General features: G+C 44.2%; 1 protein-coding gene across 5 annotated transcripts in view; it reads left to right on the top strand.

The window, feature by feature from the left end:
- Positions 1 to 22,622, top strand: part of DOCK11 (dedicator of cytokinesis 11) — a 1,707,663-nt gene that overhangs the window by 266,861 nt on the left and 1,418,180 nt on the right. For 3 of the 5 annotated variants that reach the window (XM_069612850.1, XM_069612847.1, XM_069612846.1), the window contains exons 2-4: positions 3,339 to 3,386; positions 15,191 to 15,307; positions 18,502 to 18,591. In XM_069612850.1, coding sequence (XP_069468951.1) covers positions 3,339 to 3,386; positions 15,191 to 15,307; positions 18,502 to 18,591 — 255 coding nt within the window. The remainder of the gene's footprint in view (positions 1 to 3,338; positions 3,387 to 15,190; positions 15,308 to 18,501; positions 18,592 to 22,622) is intronic. The other 2 variants (XM_069612848.1, XM_069612851.1) reach the window with 1 other exon arrangement.

Genomic DNA, 22,622 nt, shown 5'->3' with positions numbered 1-22,622 from the left:
AATACATATAGCTATCCCATATGGAGGTTATTCTACTGGCCTCGCATGTCAGGTGGTGACCTGCCCCACCCTCAAGAAACAATCTATTACATTGTTGCATGGTTGTAGACTTACCATTGGCCCTTGCCCTTTGCCATCCAACCCTGGATTTCTGTCTCTTGATTGGCTGGATCTGGTCTCCCCAGGCCTGGGTCTCAGTTCAGTTCTCAGCGCTCTGTGCACCTCTTCAAGGTGATGTGAAATGACTGTGTCTTAATTGTATCTGGTAGTAGACCACCTTTGCCTATGAGAGTGCACTCCCCGTTGCAACATTTGTTTCACTTGCCTTCTGGGTTGCTGAGACCAGCTCGTCTTCTCACTACGGGTGAATGCCCATTGTCTAGATCGGGTGCTCTTTGGGTCTGCATTTATGAGGATTTATTCAGTTTTTCTGCAGCTGGTCCCCTGTTGTCTGAAGTTTGGAATGTGACTGTTTATCTCACACCTTGGTTGTGAGCTCAGGCTGCGCTTCGTGCAGCCTGAGCCTGCTCCTTTTGTCTGGTGTTCTGTGGTTTGAGGCCTTCTGTAATTTTCCTTAAACTTATAATGTAATTTCTACATGCTTGTGCTGTGTTATGTTTTCTATAGATTAGTCATAGGTTGTCCTACCAGGCTCCATATATACTCCTGTAGTCCCATAGGGTTAATTGCCATAAGGGTCTGCAAGCTTGCTTAGGGTCTCTTGTTGCCTTGCGTTTATGCATAACTGTATTCGACCAATGAGAAAAATAATATAAGCTTTGACAGTATGTATATGTATCCGTCCTTTATTTACAGATCTGTGTAACCATGTTCTTTGTGCAAGTGTGTGTTTGCGTAATGCTGTGCAAGACTGCAAATATTCTTGTGACTAACACTGCTATGTCGTGATGTCACTAGTGACATCAGCACAGTGGTTTCCTGGTACTTAATCGATACCGTCCATTATAGTGTTCGGGTCCACGATCTCAGTCAGATTCCCTGGATCCCGAAGGATATGCACTACTGGATATGGTATGAGGGGAATACCTCTCTGTATACATGTCAGGCAGTGGTGCACTGGGGGATTGTCTGGAAAATGATGAGTGACTTTGAGTGTGCTTGACTCTCTGGGGGTGAGGAGGGGCATTCCTGGGACCCTCTCTTCACTACACTTTACTGTAAAGCCTGGAGACTATGCAGTGTTTTACAATAGCAATAATGTAATTATGCATTATGTAACAAATTACATTTTTAGAAATGGAATTGAATGGCTGCATTGAAAAAGAAATAACGTTAACACATACTTGTATTTGGTAGACAGGATATGGTTAGCCTAATAAAGACATTATCCAATTACTTCTGGTTTGCAAACATTTAAAAAAGAAAATCTTGTTTGCATACTCTCACAGCCCTTTTGCACATAAGGGCGGAGGAGACTGCTGCACTCTCTCGCCATTAGCCCTTTTGAACTTGCAGTGAACAGAGAAAAGAGGGTGGAGGGAGCCTTGAAGGCAAGAGGAATGGGCCATCTGTGCTTTCATTGAACAGGGTAACTTAAATATCTAGGTTTGCTACACATGTGCCAATTTAATTAGCAAACCTACAGAACTGCATAGCAAATTGCTACGCGGCACTGCTTACGTTATGGCTTGGAATGCCTTACCTTCAAGCAATGTATCATGGGAGATATGTGAAGGAAATAGCAGGTGCAGGGACAACTCTCCACCAAGTTTTAAAACAATGACTAGATGGATTTGTACCAACTTAACAAAAGGAACATCTCCATAGCTTTGTGCCAAACGTGTTTCAAATTTGAAGCAAATTCGTCCAGTGGTTTAGGCTGTTTGCCAGTTTAATTAATGCACATTTTCCCTATGGGAGAACCAACGTAAAAGGTTTTAAAAAATCCTTTTATTCAACACTGAATACTTTTAAAGAGATGCCTACATTTCCACAGCATTAAATGCTTTTGGGGGGCCAGGACCAGAAAACATCTTTGGACTATGTCCTACGGATCTTAGCTTTTAGGTTTCACCTTAACTATAGGGAGACGGACATCGGTACAAGATATATCTATCTATGGCTCTAAGTGTTTTCAGAGCCTTCATTTTTAAAGTCTGCACTTTCTTCGTGCAGTTTAGGTTAATTTGGACCCGTTTTTTTTGTAATGGGGGTCCTTGTCCCACGACCTCCTTACACGCCCATCGCCATACTCTCCTACCCACATATACAAATATACATGTACACGTAAATTGATGAATTCGACCAAAACTGCATGAACAAAGTGAACACTTTAAAAAAGAAAAGTGTGTGTGTGTGCGTGCAACAGCGCGCATGCCACGGTGCACAGTATACATTCCAACAACTTACAAATATTCGAATTCAGCACTATGGCTTTGACTTACACATTTTGAGGTAACACTAATTAATGTATGCCTTTTGCTGAAAAGTAATTGTACAATATTCTGTCAAATTAAACTACCCATATTTCGAACAGCCCAGAATAATACTTATCAATTGCAGAAACATTATTTCTACTCCTACATCAGTAAACACAAATAGAGCTCAGCAGGGGCCTTGCTAAGGGGGGGGGACTAAGGGGGCTATAGCCCCGGGTCTTTTGGTTGTAGCTCTGGATAGAAGCTCATGGGCTCCAAACAAAAGGCTATAGCTAGACTCGAATCCCACCAGTCCCAACATTAGCTTAGCCCCTGATCTTTTCCAGATCTAGCAACACCCCTAGAGCTCAGCACTCCTGATCACCTGACTTGTGGGTGGAGTGCCGACTTTTTTATTTTTCAAGCTCAAAATGTGTTTCTTTGGTTCCCTTCCTCCTTCTATATCTCACTGATAGTAGGCCATAGCTTACACATGTGACTATACCAGTCATCTGAATGCATTATTGTGCCACTCAAGGCAGCACTTAGCTATTATGCCAGCACCCACACACGAGGTTATAACTGAGTAATTGGTGCCTTCACAAGGCAAACAATCACAGTATTAGGACATTTGAGGATGCACCTGACATATGACAGGCAAAACCTGTTTGCTTTGCCACATTGTGGGTTTGTTTCATGTGACTTGGTTCATTTTTTGTGTCTTGCACGTTTCTTGATTATTTGTGCCCTACTGTGAATATCATGCACATTTGCACATGCGTATTGCAAAGTTTCTGTAGCGAGGACCCGGGGCATTAACACATGTGGGGCCACTAAGGATTTTGTAAGAATATGTTTTTATTAACTATGGGCATCTATTTTGGCACTTTGTGCAAATAGTTTCGAGTGAAAACTGATGTCTCTGTGTTTTTCATTTTAATCGCTCTAAAATGTGAGAAGCGTACAGAGAAGGCGAGTCCTTGCAGAGGTGATGGTAGATGCATCTCGGTAAGTTAAAGCCTATGCCCTTATCTTATCACCCCATTCCATTCGCCATGTGCTCATCTCATTCTCAGCATGGCAGAAGGTTGCACCGAGACTGCCTTGTCACAAAAGAAAAACGTGCTTCCTCTAACATCTCTCTACGTATCAAGCATCGTTATGGTCAAGAATTCATTATTCCTTCTTAGCCTGCACCACATTTCAGCACAAAAACACCACAATCCACAAGTGGAGCAGAAATCTATTCTTTCTTAATACACACATGCCAAAACCCGAATACAAAAAGGCAACATTCTAAAGCAAACATTAAAAGCTGGGATGGATGCATAGAATTTAACCCAACTCTCTTTTTGTCAAGACTGAATACCTTCAAAATTAAATGATTGAAGATGTATTGACTGCTGGATAATTTCAGTTTTTTTTCATTTGGAATGCTCTCCCTTTGACTTTTTTTGGTCTGTTGCATTCAGGAGCAGCTGTTATGCTTTTGGGAGAGGCCGCCACCCCCAATATTCCACTAACGTTCCCACCTCAATGCTTCTAGTACCTTCCTGATCACTTGCTTCTTCACCCGCTTCTCTGCTCCTACAGTGCTGCCCACAGGCAGCAGGATCTGCCACTGTATCCAAGCTCCAGGTAAACCTTCCCTCCTCACAATCGATCTCACCTCCATTGTCCAATGTTCTGCTTCTCTACCTGGATGTCAGTGAATAGGCATTCGACTTGTCCTCCTTTTGTTTCACTGGAATGCTTAGTTTACTGTGCTTCAACCTTTAGTTTTGCTAATATTACCCTGAGTGGTACAGGTATGCCCAGACTTTGGTCCTGAGACTGCGGTGCCCAGAGAACCCCCCTAGACTTCACTGATGATGTCCAGTGAGGCTGAAAGATGTCCGGGATTGCTTGTGGTCTCATGTAGAAGGAATGTGACCTACCGGTTAATGCTGCACTGCCCCTTTTAGGGTGGAACCTTGCCTGGTTTGTACATGGTCTTTGCCAATCTGTGAGGGCATAGAAAGCTGAACAATGGTGGTCTGGGGGTTGCCCAGTCAGCCCTAGAGATAAGGGGTGTATCTGCCACTTTTACTCCCAAAAACTGTCAAATACTAGGGAGTAAAAATACTCTCAACAAAAAATAAGAAACAGACAGACACACTGCTCCATGAATATGTGTGTACCACTAGGGCCACAGGAAGAAACTATTATTGTTATTGCCTGGTGTGAAGAGATAAACATTTATCTTTTAACGTGCATGAAAACCCAGGTGCAAAAATATTTATCACAAAACATTTCTATTTTATAGTAAAAACATACAATTCTATTCACACCGAAGGAGCAAGTACATAAAACAACTGAGCAAGAAATGGGGTCTTGCTCCACTGTCTGAAGTGGCCAGAAAACATTTCCAAATGAATGCCATGGGAGCCAATATATCTGCACTTGGTGATGTCAATAGCCCAGTAGCAAACACATGCATGTCCTCTGCTATCTGCACCCATAGCAAACACACGCATGTCCTCTGCTATCTGCACCCGTAGCAAACACATGCATGTCCTCTGCTATCTGCACCCGCTGAGGTCAATAGCCCAGTAGCAAACACATGCATGTCCTCTACTATCTGCACCCGTAGAAAACACATGCATGTCCTCTACTATCTGCACCCGTAGCAAACACATGCATGTCCTCTGCTATCTGCACCTGCTGAGGTCAATAGCCCAGTAGCAAACACATGCATGTCCTCTGCTATCTGCACCCATAGCAAACACATGCATGTCCTCTGCTATCTGCACCCGTAGCAAACACATGCATGTCCTCTGCTATCTGCACCCGCTGAGGTCAATAGCCCAGTAGCAAACACATGCATGTCCTCTGCTATCTGCACCCGTAGCAAACACATGCATGTCCTCTGCTATCTGCACCCGCTGATGTCAATAGCCCAGTAGCAAACACATGCATGTCCTCTGCTATCTGCACCCGTAGCAAACACATGCATGTCCTCTGCTATCTGCACCCGCTGATGTCAATAGCCCAGTAGCAAACACATGCATGTCCTCTGCTATCTGCACCCGCTGAGGTCAATAGCCCAGTAGCAAACACATGCATGTCCTCTGCTATCTGCACCCACTGAGGTCAATAGCCCAGTAGCAAACACATGCAAGTCCTCTGCTATCTGCACCCGCTGAGGTCAATAGCCCAGTAGCAAACACATGCATGTCCTCTGCTATCTGCACCCGCTGAGGTCAATAGCCCAGTAGCAAACACATGCATGTCCTCTGCTATCTGCACCCGCTGAGGTCAATAGCCCAGTAGCAAACACATGCATGTCCTCTGCTATCTGCACCCGCTGAGGTCATTAGCCCAGTAGCAAACACATGCATGTCCTCTGCTATCTGCACCCGCTGAGGTCAATTGCCCAGTAGCAAACACATGCATGTCCTCTGCTATCTGCACCCGCTGAGGTCAATAGCCCAGCAGCAAACACATGCATGTCCTCTGCTATCTGCACCCGCTGAGGTCAATAGCCCAGCAGCAAACACATGCATGTCCTCTGCTAGGTCTCTGACTACTTCCCACCCCTCCTCACACTCGCCAACAGTGTAAGTGGGACCAGTGCACACTCTGCCATGACACATCTTATCAAATTAATTCGGGATCAATTATACTATGGAGCGGTTTGATCAGAATGTACAAATGTAGTGCTTATTGGAAAGATTTCTGCTACACAACACCACCTCATTATTCTATTGTATAACTCCCTCATGCATCTTCAGTTTGCCATTATTAACACTGCTTGACACAATTATTGTGAGACTTACTGCATCTGTGCGCCTCTGTTACCCTTTATGCCAGTTCTGCTGGAGCACGACACATGTGTCTTATACTGCCTGCATGATGTATGTAATATAATGACATTGCTTGGAACTGAAGGAACAGCCCTATTCCCCCATCCTCTCGCTCACTGAAGAGAAAGGTCTTGTGTCTGTTCTACTCTGGGCTGAACATTTGGAAAAGTATTCAGTAGAAGATGCCCTCCTCTCATGACTTCTCGAGTCAACGTGCTTGTGAGTCGGCAGACCTCCCTGGATCGAAATGCACGCAGATTTCTCACCAGGCCGAGCGTACATGTAACTACTGTGTTTTTGCAGTGTTCTCATGTATCTGTACTTCCGTGAGGGACCAGGTTTGGAGGGCCACTATGTCCTTTTCATAAGGTACTTTTCCAATGGTGAAATGTACAGCCTGAGAGAAGATGCGAGAACCAGAGGGGGGTGGGTTTTGCACGTTGAAGTTGATGCTCTGGGATTTTTGGTAACTGCTTCAATATACAGTTGCACTCCTGCATGTAATGCATTCAAGCTCAGTGGGAACAGAGGGGAACAGAGGGAAGACAGAGACAACGATCTTACTAGGCCAGGTGACATTGAGATTGCGCAAGTGCAGGGGGTGTGGGGGAAAGTGCGAGGGGGAAGGCAATGAGAAGTGCAGTACATAGGATAAACGATAAATAAATGAGAACAATAAATAAGAACAATAAATAAGAAGTGCGGCCAGATGATGGCAGGTGCATGCAAGCGCATACATCAGGTGTCGAGTGCTGATAGAGGGCTGTAGTGATACAGAAACAGCCCCAGAGTGCAAGGGTTGCCAGGGGGCCAGTGCAGGTGTGCAACTGGCAAGGATGGGACCTGGGCCCGAGAACAGAGGGTAGCCAGGTGACCAGTGCAGTTTCAGTTTCAGCCAGGAGTTCAGCAGGGGAGAGGAAGAGAGAAAGCAGAAGCAAAGAGAAAGGTCTAGAGGTGCTTCCGGAACTAGAGATGGTTCTCCTCAGTTTTCAGAGAGGCAGGGAGGCTGTTCCAGAAGGAGGCCCCAGCCGAAGAAAGAGATCTCCCACCAACTCGTTGCTTGGAGAAGCGACTGTCCCTGAGGGAGTTTGAGGCGGAAGAGCGAAGAGCTCGAGAAGGAAGATATTTAGGAAGAGAGAGTTGGAGGTATTGAGGCCCCAGGCCCCAGATGGCCTCGTGGACAATGCAGAGGGTTTTGAACTTAAACCTCGCCGCCTCTGGGAGCCAGTGCAGAGAGATAAGATCCCTGGGCTTAAGGCCAAGGACAAGTCTTGCAGTCCTGTTTTGGATGATTTGCAGAGGGCGGAGAGTAGAGGCAGGCAGTAGTGCAGCCTAGAGAGAAACAGGGCTCTGGAGACAGTGAACTTTTGGGGGAAGAAGAGGAAAGGAAGAATACCTCTGAGGAGGTCCAACTGGTAGTGTGACTTCTTAGAGACATCGGAGATGTGAGGAGAGAAGGAGAGTGTGGAGTTGAAGATGACCCCAAGGTTTTTAGCCTCGCAGGTGGGAACGGGAAGATGCCCAAGAGAGGCCAGCCAGAGAGTGACAGGAAAGGAGGGAGCAGGTATGCCGAAGAGGAGAATCTCAGTCTTCCTGGCATTAAGGCAGAGATCATTGGCAGCACACAACTCCTGGATAGCAGACAGATAGTCAGAGATGTGAGAAGGAGACGAGGTGGCTGAAGGGAGCCTGAAAATTAGCTGAGGGTCATCCGCATAGCACTGAAAGTTGGGGCAGAGAGCGGCAATGCGGTTGGCATTTAACCAATGTATATATTTTGCAGATAATACTAATGAGTTTCAGCACAGTATTTTAAATGGTTAAACTACTAAAAAATGTGGGTGGCATTGAACCCAAATATAATTAATGTTCTTAATGTTTTTATGTTACAAGCTCTTAGCTCTTAGCTTTCTCTTGGATGACACCTAAGTAAGACACTTCTTGATGTATGATAAAAGACTAATGTATGTAATTGTATAATATATGATGTTTTATGTTTCTAATACTACATTTGTGAAAGGTTCTATGAACTAATACACAATAATAATACAAATATACTAAAATCCCTCCCTCAAGAAAAAGCAGGATCTGTTTAAGAAGAATCATTCTTAGCCAGGGTCTGGGCAGGACACATAATACCAGGCATATCCTCAGTATAGGGGAATACCATGGGCAAATCAGAAATGAAGAAAGAAGGGGGGGGTGAGCCCCATGAAAAAACACAACCGGCACAGCCCGTGAGTGAGTGAGCGTAGACAATGATATGAACTGTGTTGTCATAGGGAACAAAGCATCGCACCACGAAATGGAAGCTACAGTGGCACATCTGGTGATTCGGCAAGGCAATATGGCCAAACTAACCAAAACTGCCGCACACATGAAGGAAAGGACAAGGGATGGCGAAACCTTTTCAAATACCCATGGGAAAGATCGCAAACGTCATACAAACTGCAGTCCTTGAAAAATTGCATCAACTCAACCTGTGTCAAGAAAAAAAGTCCACTAAAGTTCTCGAATTATTGGTCCATGTTCAGGAGTTCAAGTCAGATCTCTACAAGTGGCATTTCTAATGTGCCATGTTATATCCAACAACTCTAAGTCTTCTGCAGCTATGAAGGAACTCATTCCTTCACAAAATACACCACCTTGAAATCGGACGTATACGTACAGTGCAGACCATCCTTTGCAGATGTTGAAGAAACCTCCTATCATCTGGTGATTTCTGATGGGAGTTACAATTCAAACCGAAGTCCAAAATACAGCATGCTAGAGAGAGGCTGAGGATGTATGTCTAATGCAGTAGAGCAGCTGGACTTCTCATATTAAGAATAAAAAAGGTCGTCATTACGGGGCACTCTCGGCTCTTGAAATGGGTACCACATTGCCATCATCCATGTGAAGTGTGTCAAAATCAAGCTCACAAGGCATTGAGCTGTAGCTGGTGAGGGCACTATATTCGGTGTATTCAGGAAGTTAACTTATTCAGAACTTCCATAGTATATCTCCTCAACCTGATTTCAGGCACCGTGCTGGTGCAATAGAGCACAGATTAATCTGTTGAATTTACAGAAGATTTGTACAGATTGAGTCATGGAACCTTTCCTTGTAATTCTTTAGATCAGGGGTTTACAACATCTGGCTTACCCAGTGTTTTTGACTACAACTCCCATCAGCCCTAGCCAACATGCTCTCAATGGTGAGGAATCATGAGGCATGGTCCAAAACATCAAGAGGGCCGCAGGTTGCAGACTCTTTAGATTATTACGGCTGGGAACTATGTGTGTGAGGCTTATTGAGCTTCCCACGAAGGTTGCAGTCCTCTAGGAACACGTGTGTTACAAATGCCATATCAGATCTTGTTTAGATTATCAATGCTGCAAATTGTGTGTTGGAGGCTTTTGGAGCCAAGGTGAGGTCACGCAGAACATCACAGTGCACGTAGGTGTGAGATGGTGAGGCATCATTGCCCACACCCCCATCCGCTCTGCAACATCCAAATAATGTGCATGATTTCATCCAGCAAATCCAGTCATGCTGATCTGCCATGGCACGAGGGCACCACACTTACGGTGCTTATTTATGCAGCTCATGATGTAGTTGGAGATAATGCAGAAATCACAGTCCTGCTTGACAGAGCAGAGCTTATTTGAACTCTTTTGGGGTGTTCAAGGCATACCGTGAAAGAAAAGGACTTCCCCAAATCTAAAGTAGGGGTATTCTGTCCAATTTAACAAAACAACCATATAGTTCACTTCAACCACATTCAAGGCAAGAGAGTTGCATTACTTTGGCAGTGACTTCTCCCCTTCAGGAAAGTGTTCTGAACGGCTCTTAAAAGTATGATAGATGGTGCAATTCCAAATGCCATCGATGGTTCCATCGATAAAGCCAGTGCTGGAGATCCAAAGTATGGCTTTGAGGCTTCCCCTTTAGGCCACTGACATTGTCGGCCTTGCGATTGGAGCGCAATGTCATGCACCTTTGGAGCAAAGCTTTGCATCAATAAAGATTACTTTGCCGTATCAGACAGAGATGACAGATTGTATAGAAGCAGAAGATGTCCAATTGATTGACACTCTGGCCTTGCCATTTCCATATTCACTTTCCAGTTCTGCGGGAGTTCTTCTCTGGGGTGCAGTGGGCCAGTATGCAAGGCTTCCCTTGCCTTAGTGAAAGAGACCTTTTGGAAGAGGTCAGAGGGAAAATACATTCAACCTCATGATTGAGAACCTGTTGGATCTAGAGTGCATGAACTATAACATTTGCAGAAGAAAGAGACCATCATTTAAGTGTCATCTGCTCCACCCACTAAGGCTATGGTCCCTGTATGTGAAATTTAGGCTGGGTCTGCTACCAATGGGATTTGTTACTAAATATTCTAAGTATAGAAGGAATAACTGTTTTCTGCCCATGTGAAGGGAGCAATGGGAAAACTTCCACAGCAGCAAGCCAACAGGCTAGCAGATGTGGAGGAAGACAAAATAGAGGTTTAATGCCCGCAACTTGCTACTTGCTCTCCCACAAACCCATATCCAGTAGATTAGAGCCAGATCTGCACCCACCAGACTCTCATTTTGGTAGCATTGATGGCTTATAAGGCTTAACCCAACCAGAGGTGCTGGGGTCCCGAAGAAACAGCATGCACAATGCAAAACAATCAGCAGATAACGAACAAAGAAGGGTGATTGAAAATGTACGAAAACTTCAGATTGAAACAGGAGTAGATGATGCAATTATACTGATTTACATTTCATACACTGCTTAATTATTGTGCTTTCAAATATGGGCCCATGTTGTCTTTGTTCAATTTAACAGTATATAATGTAACGTGGGTGCTTTTTAATTGAGTTAATGGATCATTGTCTTTTCTATATTTTAATGTATTGTGTTCACTACATAGCCCTAATTTAAATAAAAAAGAATGAAAGACAAACTACTTGTAGGTGTTTTCTGATTGTAATGTGGGTGTGATCCGCAAGTGCAGGCCTCTTTGATGCTTTCTATCTGTACCCACGTCGGTCAGCCTTGTTCTTGGTAGATTTCCCATGTTTGCGGGTGATGCAGAGGGCGATACTGGATATTTATTTGGTTCGGCATTTAGCCATATTAGAAATATGCTGTGGCCGTCACCGGTTAGTGGACTTTCTTACACCTTTTCCGGTTCTTTGTTTTTTACGATGTTCCTTTTAAACTTACTTTCGTGGGTTGCACAAGGAGTGGTTTTAGTTGTCATGTTCCGTAGTGAAGTCTTTGGTCATTGTTAATCTGTTTTGAACACAAAGTGTGTCTGCTAGGACTAGACGTATGGCTTCGGCAACACAACGTTTGAGTTTGGATGCCAGCCTACTTGTTCATGCCTTTGGGCAGCCTTTCTTTCATGAGCTGGATCTTTTGTCTGGATGGCAGTGTCATGGGGTGGCACACATGGTGGGCAGGAGGTTTGGTGGTAGGTATGTAGAGCTGGGACTGGGTGCTTCTCTCCTTTGGAAACTGTTCCGCAACAGATTTCTAATTCCACTGGTGCACAGGTTCTGTAAGAGGTCCCTGATGCAATTTCAATTACATCAGGTGGCAAGTTGGGGTTGGGTCACAGAGCGCGTTAAGAACTCTCCTTAACCTTAATAATTTTTGCGGAATAATGCCACTGCCTATGTTTATTTCATATTCATGGCATGTAGCGAAATATTTCATAGACTAGTGATGGCAAGACTTACTACCTTTGTTTCGAAGGCCAGTCATTCCCATTCTATGGCCACCCACATACCTGTGGGTTGGGATGATCGTGACTGCCGAGAGGCCAAGTCCGCCTTGATAAAGACACTCAAGTCCGGGGTAGCGATTCCCCCGGGGGTCATCAAAAAACTTAGGAAAGATTATAAAACTTTGCTTACTGGAAAAAAGAGGGAACAAGGCAAACGCATGTGGTTGGCCCCCCAAACGGATGCTGGGCCAAATGACTCCGAAGAATTTTGCCTCTTGGTAAAAAAAAAACACCTTAAAACTGACCAGTCGGGAGCAACAAACAATATCACCCTGGAGGCCTGGCACAACCATTTTGCTGAAATATATACTGAGGCCCGGTCTGAGCAGGGTAGTAGAGAGATCACTGAGCAGGTGCGGCCATCCCTTTCTCCCATTATAGAAGAGGGGGTCGTTCCACTTTCAACTGTTGAGGTCGCACAGGCTCTGTCTGAGGCGAAAAAGGGCAAGGCCAGCGGACCGGATTACATTCCAGTCAATCTTTTTTAAAGGTGAACCCATGCTTTGGGGACCCTTTTTAACAACATTTTTAATGACATTTTTGTCAGTAATTACTTACCGGCTGGAGGGAGGCAATCATTATCCCTATATACAAGAAGGGTGACCGGGATTCCCCGAGCAACTATAGGCTGATCTCGTTGATCGACTCACTGGCAAAACACTACACCAGGGTACTTTTGCATCGTCTGGAGGATTGGGTGGCCAGTGAAGGTATCCTCTAAGAAGTACAAGCGGGATTCAGAGCTCAGATTTCAACGGTAGATCAGGCTATGAGGCTGAACCTCCTATGCCAGAAACACGTGTTTCTCAACTCACAGTGTCTATATCTGGGATGTGTGGACCTACAGGTGGCCTTTGACACAGTTACAAGGGATTCTCTTTGGTCTGTGTTAGAGGGCTTAGGTATTCCACCCTCCCTGAGTAATGCTATTAAGACACTGGGCCTCATTAGGACCCAGGCGGTAAGGGGTTTACGGCGGCGTAAACAGCGCCGACCCTTACCGCCTGATTCCGAGGTCCCTTAGCGCCATGGCGGATTTAACACCTGCTTTTAGCAGGTGTTAAAATCCATAGCGCTAAGGGACCATGTTGTTAATTACGCCACCGTAATTTACGGTGGCGTAATTAACGCCTTCCCCACTCCCATTATGCCCTATGGGGCAAAAATGGGAATGGGGAAGGGTAAATGGGGATTGGGGACTTACCGCCCCGCTGACCTCGGAATGGGGCGGTAAGTCCGCCAACCACCATGGCGTAAACGTAGTTTACGCCATGGTGGTAAAGGTACGACCCAGGCGGTAACTTACCGCCTGGGTCGTAATGAGGCCCACTGTACTCTGGCAACACGGCACAGATAAGCTTGGGGTCAGGAGAGCTAACTAATCCAGTTTCCTTAGAGGTAGGGGTTAGGCAGGGCTGTGATTTGGCCCCTTTGCTATTTTTATTTTACCTTAAACAGTATGGTCCCTACCTTTCTAGAAGCTGTGAAAGATGCCCCCATGTTGGTCAATATAAAATGGAGCCTCCTGTTGTTTGTGGACGATGCAGGCTTGCTTTCAAAGACTCCATTCGGTCTGCAAAACCAACTGGATGCCTTCCACAAACTTTGCTCTGCAAAGGGCTTAAGAATTAATTCTCCAAAACCAAAACCATGCAGGTGGGTGGTGTTGGAAAAAAGACCAGAGCGCGAGTAAACTTTACCTTGAATGACCAGCCCCTGGAGTCTGTTGACTCATATATATATCTCGGGCTGATCTTCTCGAACAATTTGAAATGGCAGGCCCAGATAGCAAGGTCTTCGCTTTCACACTTGCGCCAGTGCGCTATTATTAGAAACCAGTTGACTAGACTGTAGGGTGAGGCTCTTTTGGTGCCCCTAAAGATTTACCAGGCCCAGACTATCCCAGGGATAATATATGGCGCTGATTTGTGGGGGCCAAATGATGGCACTGCGATCAAACTAGCAGAAAATAAATTCTTGAAAGCATTGTTGGGCCTACCCTGTAATGCGCCATCTACCCCCGTGGCATGTGAATTTGGACTCATTGAGCTCCAATATGCCATTATGATACAGCCAGTGTTTTACTGGCTGCGAATTTGGAACAACGGAGCTTTGGTTTTGTTCAGCGAGGGTTTGGAGGAGGTCTTGCAACGCCAGGTGGCAGGAAGGGGCCTTGATTTAAGCATGTAAGAACTATGCTTTTTAATATTGGATTGGGGGATCTCTGGAGCGATCCAACAAAGTTGGGTTGTGCCTATAAGGCGGCACTCAAGAACAATTTTAGAGACTGGGCCTGGTGCAAGATGATTGATAACTGCCTAAAAGGGAAAAAAGCACGGGCTTACCTGCTGCTTAAGGAGGTCTGGGGGTCGAAGGTATATCTGGACCTCCGGATGTCACCTAAATTAAAATCTTGGTTTTCCAAGTTCTGTTTAGGTATACTCCCACTGGCTCATGAGTCCTCTAAGTGGAAGAGTGGCCCTTGTTCCTCACCCGCATGTCCCCTATGTTTGGGAGGGTGTGAGGATGAGGCGCATCTTTTCTTTTTTTGCAAAGCCCACTCTTTGGCAATGAGGCGTTGGCTAGTTCCAGTTTGGAGCCACCTGGTGCACTTCCCAACTCCTTTAGCCATCCAAGCTTTGAAACTTGCTCCCTCCCTGAACATGTGTTGTTGATCTCAAAATTTCTAAGAGCTGCATTTAAGAATAGAATGTTGGTGCCTATCATGAGCACAAAAATGGGAAAACACTAGTCTGGGCGGGTTGTGTGTACGCTGTGGTCCTAGAAAGCGATCAGTGGCTTTATCATTGTATGTTTATTTTAATCAAAACATTTCTTTTATTTAATGAGAATAATGTAGATATTAACGCATTATTGTGTTATTATGTCTTGCTTTGTAAACTGTACTTTGATGGTGGCTTGTCTTCCGAAGAAAGTTGCACTTCTTCTATACATCTTTTAAACCAATCAAATTGGTTGTGCACCATTACCACTTTTGAACTTTACTAATTTTAAGTAATTCGAGCAAGAGTGGTTTTATATGACTGGCAATAGAGGTAAGCAGGTACAGGTTCTCAAATTTCCACAAGCATAAATGTTATAGCATCTGTTCCATGGCCTTTCAGAACTAAAAATATAGATTGGTCTAAGTGAAATTGCAGGACTGTCACATGATTTTTCTGTGTTTTCTTTCACTGTTTCTGTAGGAAAAAACAAGAATGGTGGAACCTCTCGACTACGAGAATGTGATCAACCAAAGGAAAGCCCAGATCTACAGCGATCCCCTGAGGGACATGCTGATGTTTCCAATGGAAGACCTGTCGGTAAGATACTGGATTTGACTACTGTGCCCATATCCTCAAAACATAGGGGGTCATTCCAAATTTGGTATTATCCCCCTGGTAATTCCGGCGGGAAACCACCAAATGATATTACCGTTTCTGCCACCCGATATCCCGGTGTTACCAGGATATTACAAGCAGCGGAAATACATGTAATTCCCCATTCCATGGAGTTCCATGGGACTCTGTGGGGGGAATTGCTGGTATTTCCAGTACCGGTACTACCTCCATGGGCGTAGGACATGGGGGGGACATTGGGGACAAATCCACCCCACAATTTTAAGTGGGGGGGGATGTAATGTCAAGTATCCCCCCCAGAATATGTGTTTGATGTGTCGTACAGGGATCTGTTTTTGAAGTGGGGGGAGGGGATGCTTACTATGTAAGCTGCCCTCTCCCCACTTGTCCCCAAAGCATGGGGGCAATACCCTGGGGGCAGATGGGTGATCATCTGCCCCCAGGGAAGGGGGGCAAACACAAAAAAAGGATTTTTTTTAAAAAACTTAGTTTTGGGTGGGGTGGGTGCGGGTGGGACCACTAGCCACCAGGGATTTTTGCAAGGGAGGTGGCCCTCTCCCCCCCACCCTAAGTGGATGGGGGCACCTTATGTAGCCCTCCATGGGGGCAGATTTCTGCCCCTAGGAAGGGGCACAGGAGAGGCCCTCCATCCATTTGGGGTGGGGGGAGAGGCCCCTGCAAATATTGGCAGAGCTACCCTGCCCCCCAAGCCATGCTACACATGTAATAAATAAATAAATACATTTAACATGACCCCAGATAAATGGGAATTCGTGATCAGAATGAGTGAGCATGGCATGTCGCTGGTAAAAGGGTGTCCTGTGCTTCTTGAGTGCGTTGGCAAATACCTTTAATTGCCATCTCGCGTTAAGCAGGTGCTTAAACCAATCAGTGTGGATTGCTCATTAATAAGTCGACTGATGTATTTGAAATGACCAATTTCGCTCTTTGGGTGACATTGTCAAAGTGGGAGAATTTTGCCCAGCATGTGCCACTTTCTCTGCGGAGTGAATTGTGCCCACCCCAAGGAAGAAGTGTGAAAAACCCACAAGGGCACTGTGCCCTGCTCTTTCTGTGTGTGTCTTCCCCAGAGGTTGACAGATGCCGACTCAGACATGGGTAAGTCTCAGGTGGCATGCATGTACCCTAGTTGATGTGGCAAAGGATTACAGACTTCTGAGGCTGATAACATTAGTAGCATTGAGTTACATGCCACCTGACAGGTATGTGTGATAAAGTTACAAAGCAGAGCTGTTAGTGGGCTAAAGCAGGAGGCAATGTCTGCCCACCCTCAAAGGGTACGTACAACCAAAAGTAATAGGCCCCTCCCCCATCATGGCTGTAGGGGCCAGGCTCCAAAACAGGGCAAGAATGCCCTCCAATCATCCATGCCTACGAGTAGGGTACCCATCGTGCTCCAGGAACCCTGTTGAGCAACCTCTGTGCTTTCCAGGTGATACTAACGTTATTTAAAGCCAGAAGTCTAAAAGGTAATCGCTTAATTGCACTGGAAATTAGCTCCTTGCATGATCAAAATGTCTTAACCAAGTGTGACATCATCCCCTTCCTTTATAAGCAATATGTGTGCTCTGGCGTTTCTTCATCCACTGAATTACTGTTAGAAACAAAGGCAAGAGTTGTGTCTCTTTTGTAGGCATTAGGAAGGCAGTTGCCAGCCTCTGGTATAATATGCCCATGTTCTTCCAATATTGGCTAGCTGTTGCCCTCTTATGGCAGGTAGAACCATCATGGCAGTGACTGGCAAATGCCTTTCCCCTGCAGACAGAAAAGCGGAAATAAGAGGCCAATTGAAGACATGGAACAAATAGAAGTTAAGACAGACTACAGCTGCCTTTGCTTTGTTAGGGAGAATATGTTGAGTATTCAAGCAAGGAGGTATGTATTAAACAAGCATGCAGTGAGACAAGGGAGAGGCAAAGAAAGGCCAGAGGGGCTCTTTGAATAATGTAACAGGGCAGAGGACCATTGCTCTGCCGTCCTAGTAACATATGAGAGAATCATATAGATCAGGCTTTGCAGCAAATGTTAAACGAGAAAGGAACAGTGTCCAGCTCTGCATTCAGAATAACAAAGGCAAAGAAAGGCTAGGCTCTGAAGCCAGAATGAGATGGAATAAGAGGGACCAGACTCATCGTGAGAGGCTGGCCGGCCCTCACAGGGGCGCTAGAGGGGCAGCCCACATAGCAGGCTGCCCCTCTGGCCACCCCCTGTGTCCACATACACCCCACTTACTAGGCATCCCCCAGGTCCGACACATCCGGCCGTGGACCTGGGGAGTGCTTATAAGGGGGTGGACTTGCGATCACTCATCCTCCTTGTTTGCTGTACCTCCCCCCCAGAGGACAGTGAAAGCAGCAACATCACACACTTGGTCCCTCTACTCCCATAACAGGGCTTACTCAGAGGTACAAACAAGATTTCCACTTTCTTTGAAATCACCATGTTTCCATTCCAAGAGACAAACACGTCTCCTTGGCCTATACAAAAAAAGTAGCAACTTGCAGTTGGTAGAAAAAGCTTCAACTCCTTTATTTGGCAGGAGACTACTTACAGGCGATCTGCCTCTTAACGAGTTGGCATCCTAGCTGTGGCCCACTGGAAGTAATTGTTATTTCCTCTCTCTTACCATGAGCTCATAGTCAGATGAAAAATCCAGAAATGCAACATACAAAGACATGCTCTTTGCTGCTGCATCCATTAATTTTCTTCTGTTTTCTTTTCTTCTTGTCTCTTGTTTTATACAGTGATATTTGTAATTTAATACGTACTGCTATTTTAATTCTAATCTTGTGAAAAGTCTAGTTCTTTGACTAAAACACAATAAATAAATAAATAAATAAATAAATAAATAAATAAATAAAGCAAAGTCCCCAAGATGTCCCCTGTCCCCCCCAGATTTTATGTGTCTCCTACTCCCCTGACCCCTGTTGGAAGTACCGGCTGGTTAATGCCGGTGGAGGCCTGAGTTACCACCAGGTCTTTCGCTGTAGGTAAGTCATGTAACCTCCACCAGCAAACTTGGTCCGGAAATGTGCCGGTAAACGCTATTATCAGCACTTATTTCCGGACTGGCAGACTTATAATGAGGTCCATAGACTTTTATGCAGTACTCATGAGTTTTCTTTTTTTTTTTAAAGATTTCAACAGTGGGCCGCCAGTGGAGGACAGTGGTCTCAACAGTTCCTGAAGACGCCGAATGCAAGGCCCAAAGCCTGTTTGTCAAAGAGGTATGGCTACTCATAATGCCAGCGGATTCCAAAATTCATACTTGCTCACTTGTTTTGCAATGATAGTAATATTTGAAGTAGGTTTGTAATAGGTTATTACATGGTAGTAGTCAGCCCCACAGGTAAGTGGTAGACCAATCAGTTTCACTCCAAAAATGCAAGCAAATATTCCCAACCAAAAAGTAGGGAGTACAAATACTCAACAAAAATATATGACACTGCAGTCACAGCGAGGCCTTCTGCCTGCTTTCATCCACACAGCCTCACGGAGGGCACAGATAAGATTTTGAAGAAGGAGCATTTTGCGGCCATTTCTTTTTTATTTGGGCACAAAAATTTTAAAAAATCCATTTCCGAATGGGGGCATTTTTAGTTTAGTAAATATGCCTTTTACTTCTAAAAGCAGAACTCTTTTTGAAAATCGCACTTCTTTGCACCAAGCAATTAATGAAAATAAAAAAGATACATTGCTATCTTAAATTTCTCTTAAGCTCGAACACCAGGGCATTGCTCTGCTCGGCCCACCGGTCCAAACACATGCATAGCTCTATGTGGCTGGAAGAAGACTCTTAGGAGTTTATATGCTTTTTTTGTTTCGGTAGTAAAAGTGGTTGATATGCCAATTATCAGCAGGGCAGGCTTCTCAGATATGTTGTGGTGAGTGGTATCAGAAGAGCAAAGCCACAGGAAGTAGACCTAATATTATTACCGTCTGTTCTGTAGAGGAACTTTAAGGGGAAAATACATATTTTATTTTGCATAAATCAATCGATGCAACAAAAGTACTAATTACAAAACGTGTTCTATTTTGTAGTTAAAATATAGTTTACCTACCTAAAAAATAACATCATTGCAAATCGAAATTGCTTTGTAAATTCCTGAAAAATAATGTAACCCCAATTTCAAAATATAGAACTAAAATACTCCGTCCACATTTCTGTAGTCGTGGCAGTAATATTTGAAATATGTTCAATCATGAAACTGATTTCATTAAAAATGCATTTTATTTTAAGTTGGCTTACTAACATACTTTTAAATGTTCTAGAAAGAGGTCCCTTCTGTACATCCTGTTAAGATGCGATTTTCAATGCGGTTCCTTCATCCCATTGTAGTTTGCCATCAGCCGAGGTCTAACGTGCTTTTTTCAATGGCGTTTAAACCTGAAGGTTCAGCTGTCTCCCGAGATCTCTAATTATGGTGGATTATCCCTTACTGCCCCTTAATGCACCAGGATAAATATAGACTCAGGCACAGTTTTCCATGCAATGTTTCGTGTAATATTTGTGAAGTGGAAACGAGGGCATCCTTTTAACTATTTCCTAATGTCATGTGTCCAGCATGAAAGCATGTGTGACCACCCAACCTAGTAGCTCCTGGGTGAGGGAGGGAACGTTGTGTTGTCTGCTCTCTATTTCTAATAATCACACAATAGCATGTTCACAACTTCTCGGTCTCTGCTTTGCAGGAGCTAAGGACAACAACGGCCTAATTTGTCTCTAAATTATAAAAGCATCGTTGCAGAAAGGGACACCAGAAGAGAGAATCTAAACGCGGCTGTTAGACCCTCATGAATATATAACATCAGGGAACTATAACAGTTTAGTTCTCTATTTACAAAAAAGGGAACTATTTCGATTGTAGTTAAAGTACTGATATTATTGTGAATTGAAATCAAATATGAAACAGACACTTCCTCTTTTCTTAATTCCTGGTTAAGTCAGGTGACTGACCGGGCCCCAAAATAACTATGCATTACCAAAGTCAAGAGATTAGGCGTTTATGCTATACACAATATGTGTGCTGGGTATAGAGAAGAGCTGCGTGTTTGTTTTGGTAATGTACTGAGGCATTACAGAGCTGGCGAGGAAGGCAGTAGCAGGTGTTATCGCTCCACATGCGCATTACAAGAGTAAGGGACAGTAACACCTGTTACAGCCCACCTCCCCAGGGCTGTAATGTCATTAATTGCTAAATCACAAAGACACTGTGAAAATAGGTTAGACACAAAATAAATAGTTGGAGAAGGTGCTCAGAACACTGTAGTGAGCATAGTCCTGGTAGAATGTTGACATAAGAAGACTCTAATGAGCCGAAATGTTGGGGCGGAGGCATCAAGCTTTGTAATGGTGGTTAAGGCCCTATACTGAGGACTGCCAACATTATAATGTCATAATGAAGCATTACAGCTCACAACAGTGGGCTCTAATGTGTAGTGGCTATCACTGCCGAATTCAGTGGTGGCAAGCTGAATGTGAAGGCTCATGCCCTGCCACATGTTGTAAGGGCTCTAGGACAATTTGTGTTTGGCGACCTTAAGCAAGATTGCGTGATTTATGGTGCTTGTTTACACGGGTAGCAGAGAGAACCCTATTCCAGTACACAGTGACCCACAGGGATTGTTACCAGGCAATGAGACCTTTCTCCAACAATGATCTCTGACAACAAATTAGAAGAGGGTCCAATTCTGACTGATCAGTTGCCACATGTTTTTTTTCTTTCTCTTTTTATGGTTGATATACAAGCTTTCAATAATTTAAAATTCATAATCTTACAAATAAATATAATACACCTCATTTAACAATCTACCAATATAAAATGTAAAAATTTGCACAATCCTCATCACATTATTTTTCATTTTAACCCAGTATATTCAAGATATATACCAGTCCCTAAAACTAATGGTACATTATCGCAACAAAAAATTAGGGCCCAAACTCTAGTCTCTGAAATGTCTCTAAAAATATTAAAATGCTTTTTCAATATCGCATTTCTCAATTCATCCAATTCTGAACATGATATAATAAAATGTCTTAGAGTCTCGGTTTCTTCACTACAAAAATGACATTCTTTGGCAGTCTCCCCCAATTTCAATCTTGAGGCCAAGACCTGCTGTGTACTCCAAAGTTTCAGTCGCAGTCTTAAAAATCCTTGACGTTTTACAGAACAGGGAAATCGACATAAATACTTCAGAAGACTATTAAGCGCTCTCACTTCAAATTCGTCATTTTTAAAAGTCTTATGACACCTGGCAATCGTACAACACCAATCATATTTCCGTAACATTTCTTTTGCATTTTCTGGTCTCAACAGTAACGTTTCCACACTAGTGCCTGCCTCCTTTAGCCAGGCCAGACAGTGCTTTCTCCAATCAGTCATAGCGCCGGATTGACCATCTTTTAGTAGCTGGTTCAAGACTGGAAGGATAGAGTTAGACTGGCCTAGGATTATTTTCTTTAGGAGGCTTGAAAGTCTCCACTTTATACTTGCAGGATCTGGATTGGGTTTCCGTTAGGTACCCCTAAGAACCTTTTCCAAAATAAGCCTTCCCATTTGTTCCAATCTATTTTTATCAAAGAATAGAACGGTTTCCACACCATATGATAAAGTCGGGACCACTTTTTGTCTGTAAAAGGTCTCCAGTGGTTCTTAAGAGAACCTCCCATATATTTTATGCAGAATGGACCTCTGGGAGGCTGCTTTTACTATCTTTGTTCTTAGGTCATTACAGAATTGTGTTTCAGCCCACGTGTTGTTAACTAGAATTCCCAATCATCTGTATCCTGTAACTTGTTGTAAAGGTAGATTGTATATTCTCATCGAGGGCATTACTAACTTCTTCCCATGACCTGGTTTAAGCATCAGCACATACAATTTCTTGTGTTTATCCTCAACACATTGTCAAGGCTCCTCTAACTTAACCAGTTGCCTTAGAAGACCCACCATGGTCTGGTCCAAAAGGACCAGATCATCCACGTATAGAATTCATTGGATCGGAACAGCCCCAAGTCTAGGCGGAAATGCAAGTGCTTTTGATAGATACTCACCAATATCAACAATATAAAGATTAAACAACGCTGGGGCCAAATTACAGCCCTGTTTTAAACCCCTGGATGTTAAAATAGGTCTTGAAAGTTTGTCCCCGGAATTTAATCGGACCTGAGTTGATGTTCCCTTGTGTAGGTCCCTTATAATCTCCAGCAAATAAAGAGAGCAGTCCCAGTGCTCCAGTTTGGCCCAATGTGTCGCTCGGT

The sequence above is a fragment of the Ambystoma mexicanum genome, chromosome 5p (genome assembly GCF_040938575.1).
Source record: "Ambystoma mexicanum isolate Mex_15411 chromosome 5p, UKY_AmexF1_1, whole genome shotgun sequence".
NCBI lineage: Eukaryota > Metazoa > Chordata > Amphibia > Caudata > Ambystomatidae > Ambystoma > Ambystoma mexicanum.
The sequence above is the reverse complement of the archived record's forward strand: the minus strand, read 5'-3'. Positions and strand labels throughout refer to the sequence as shown.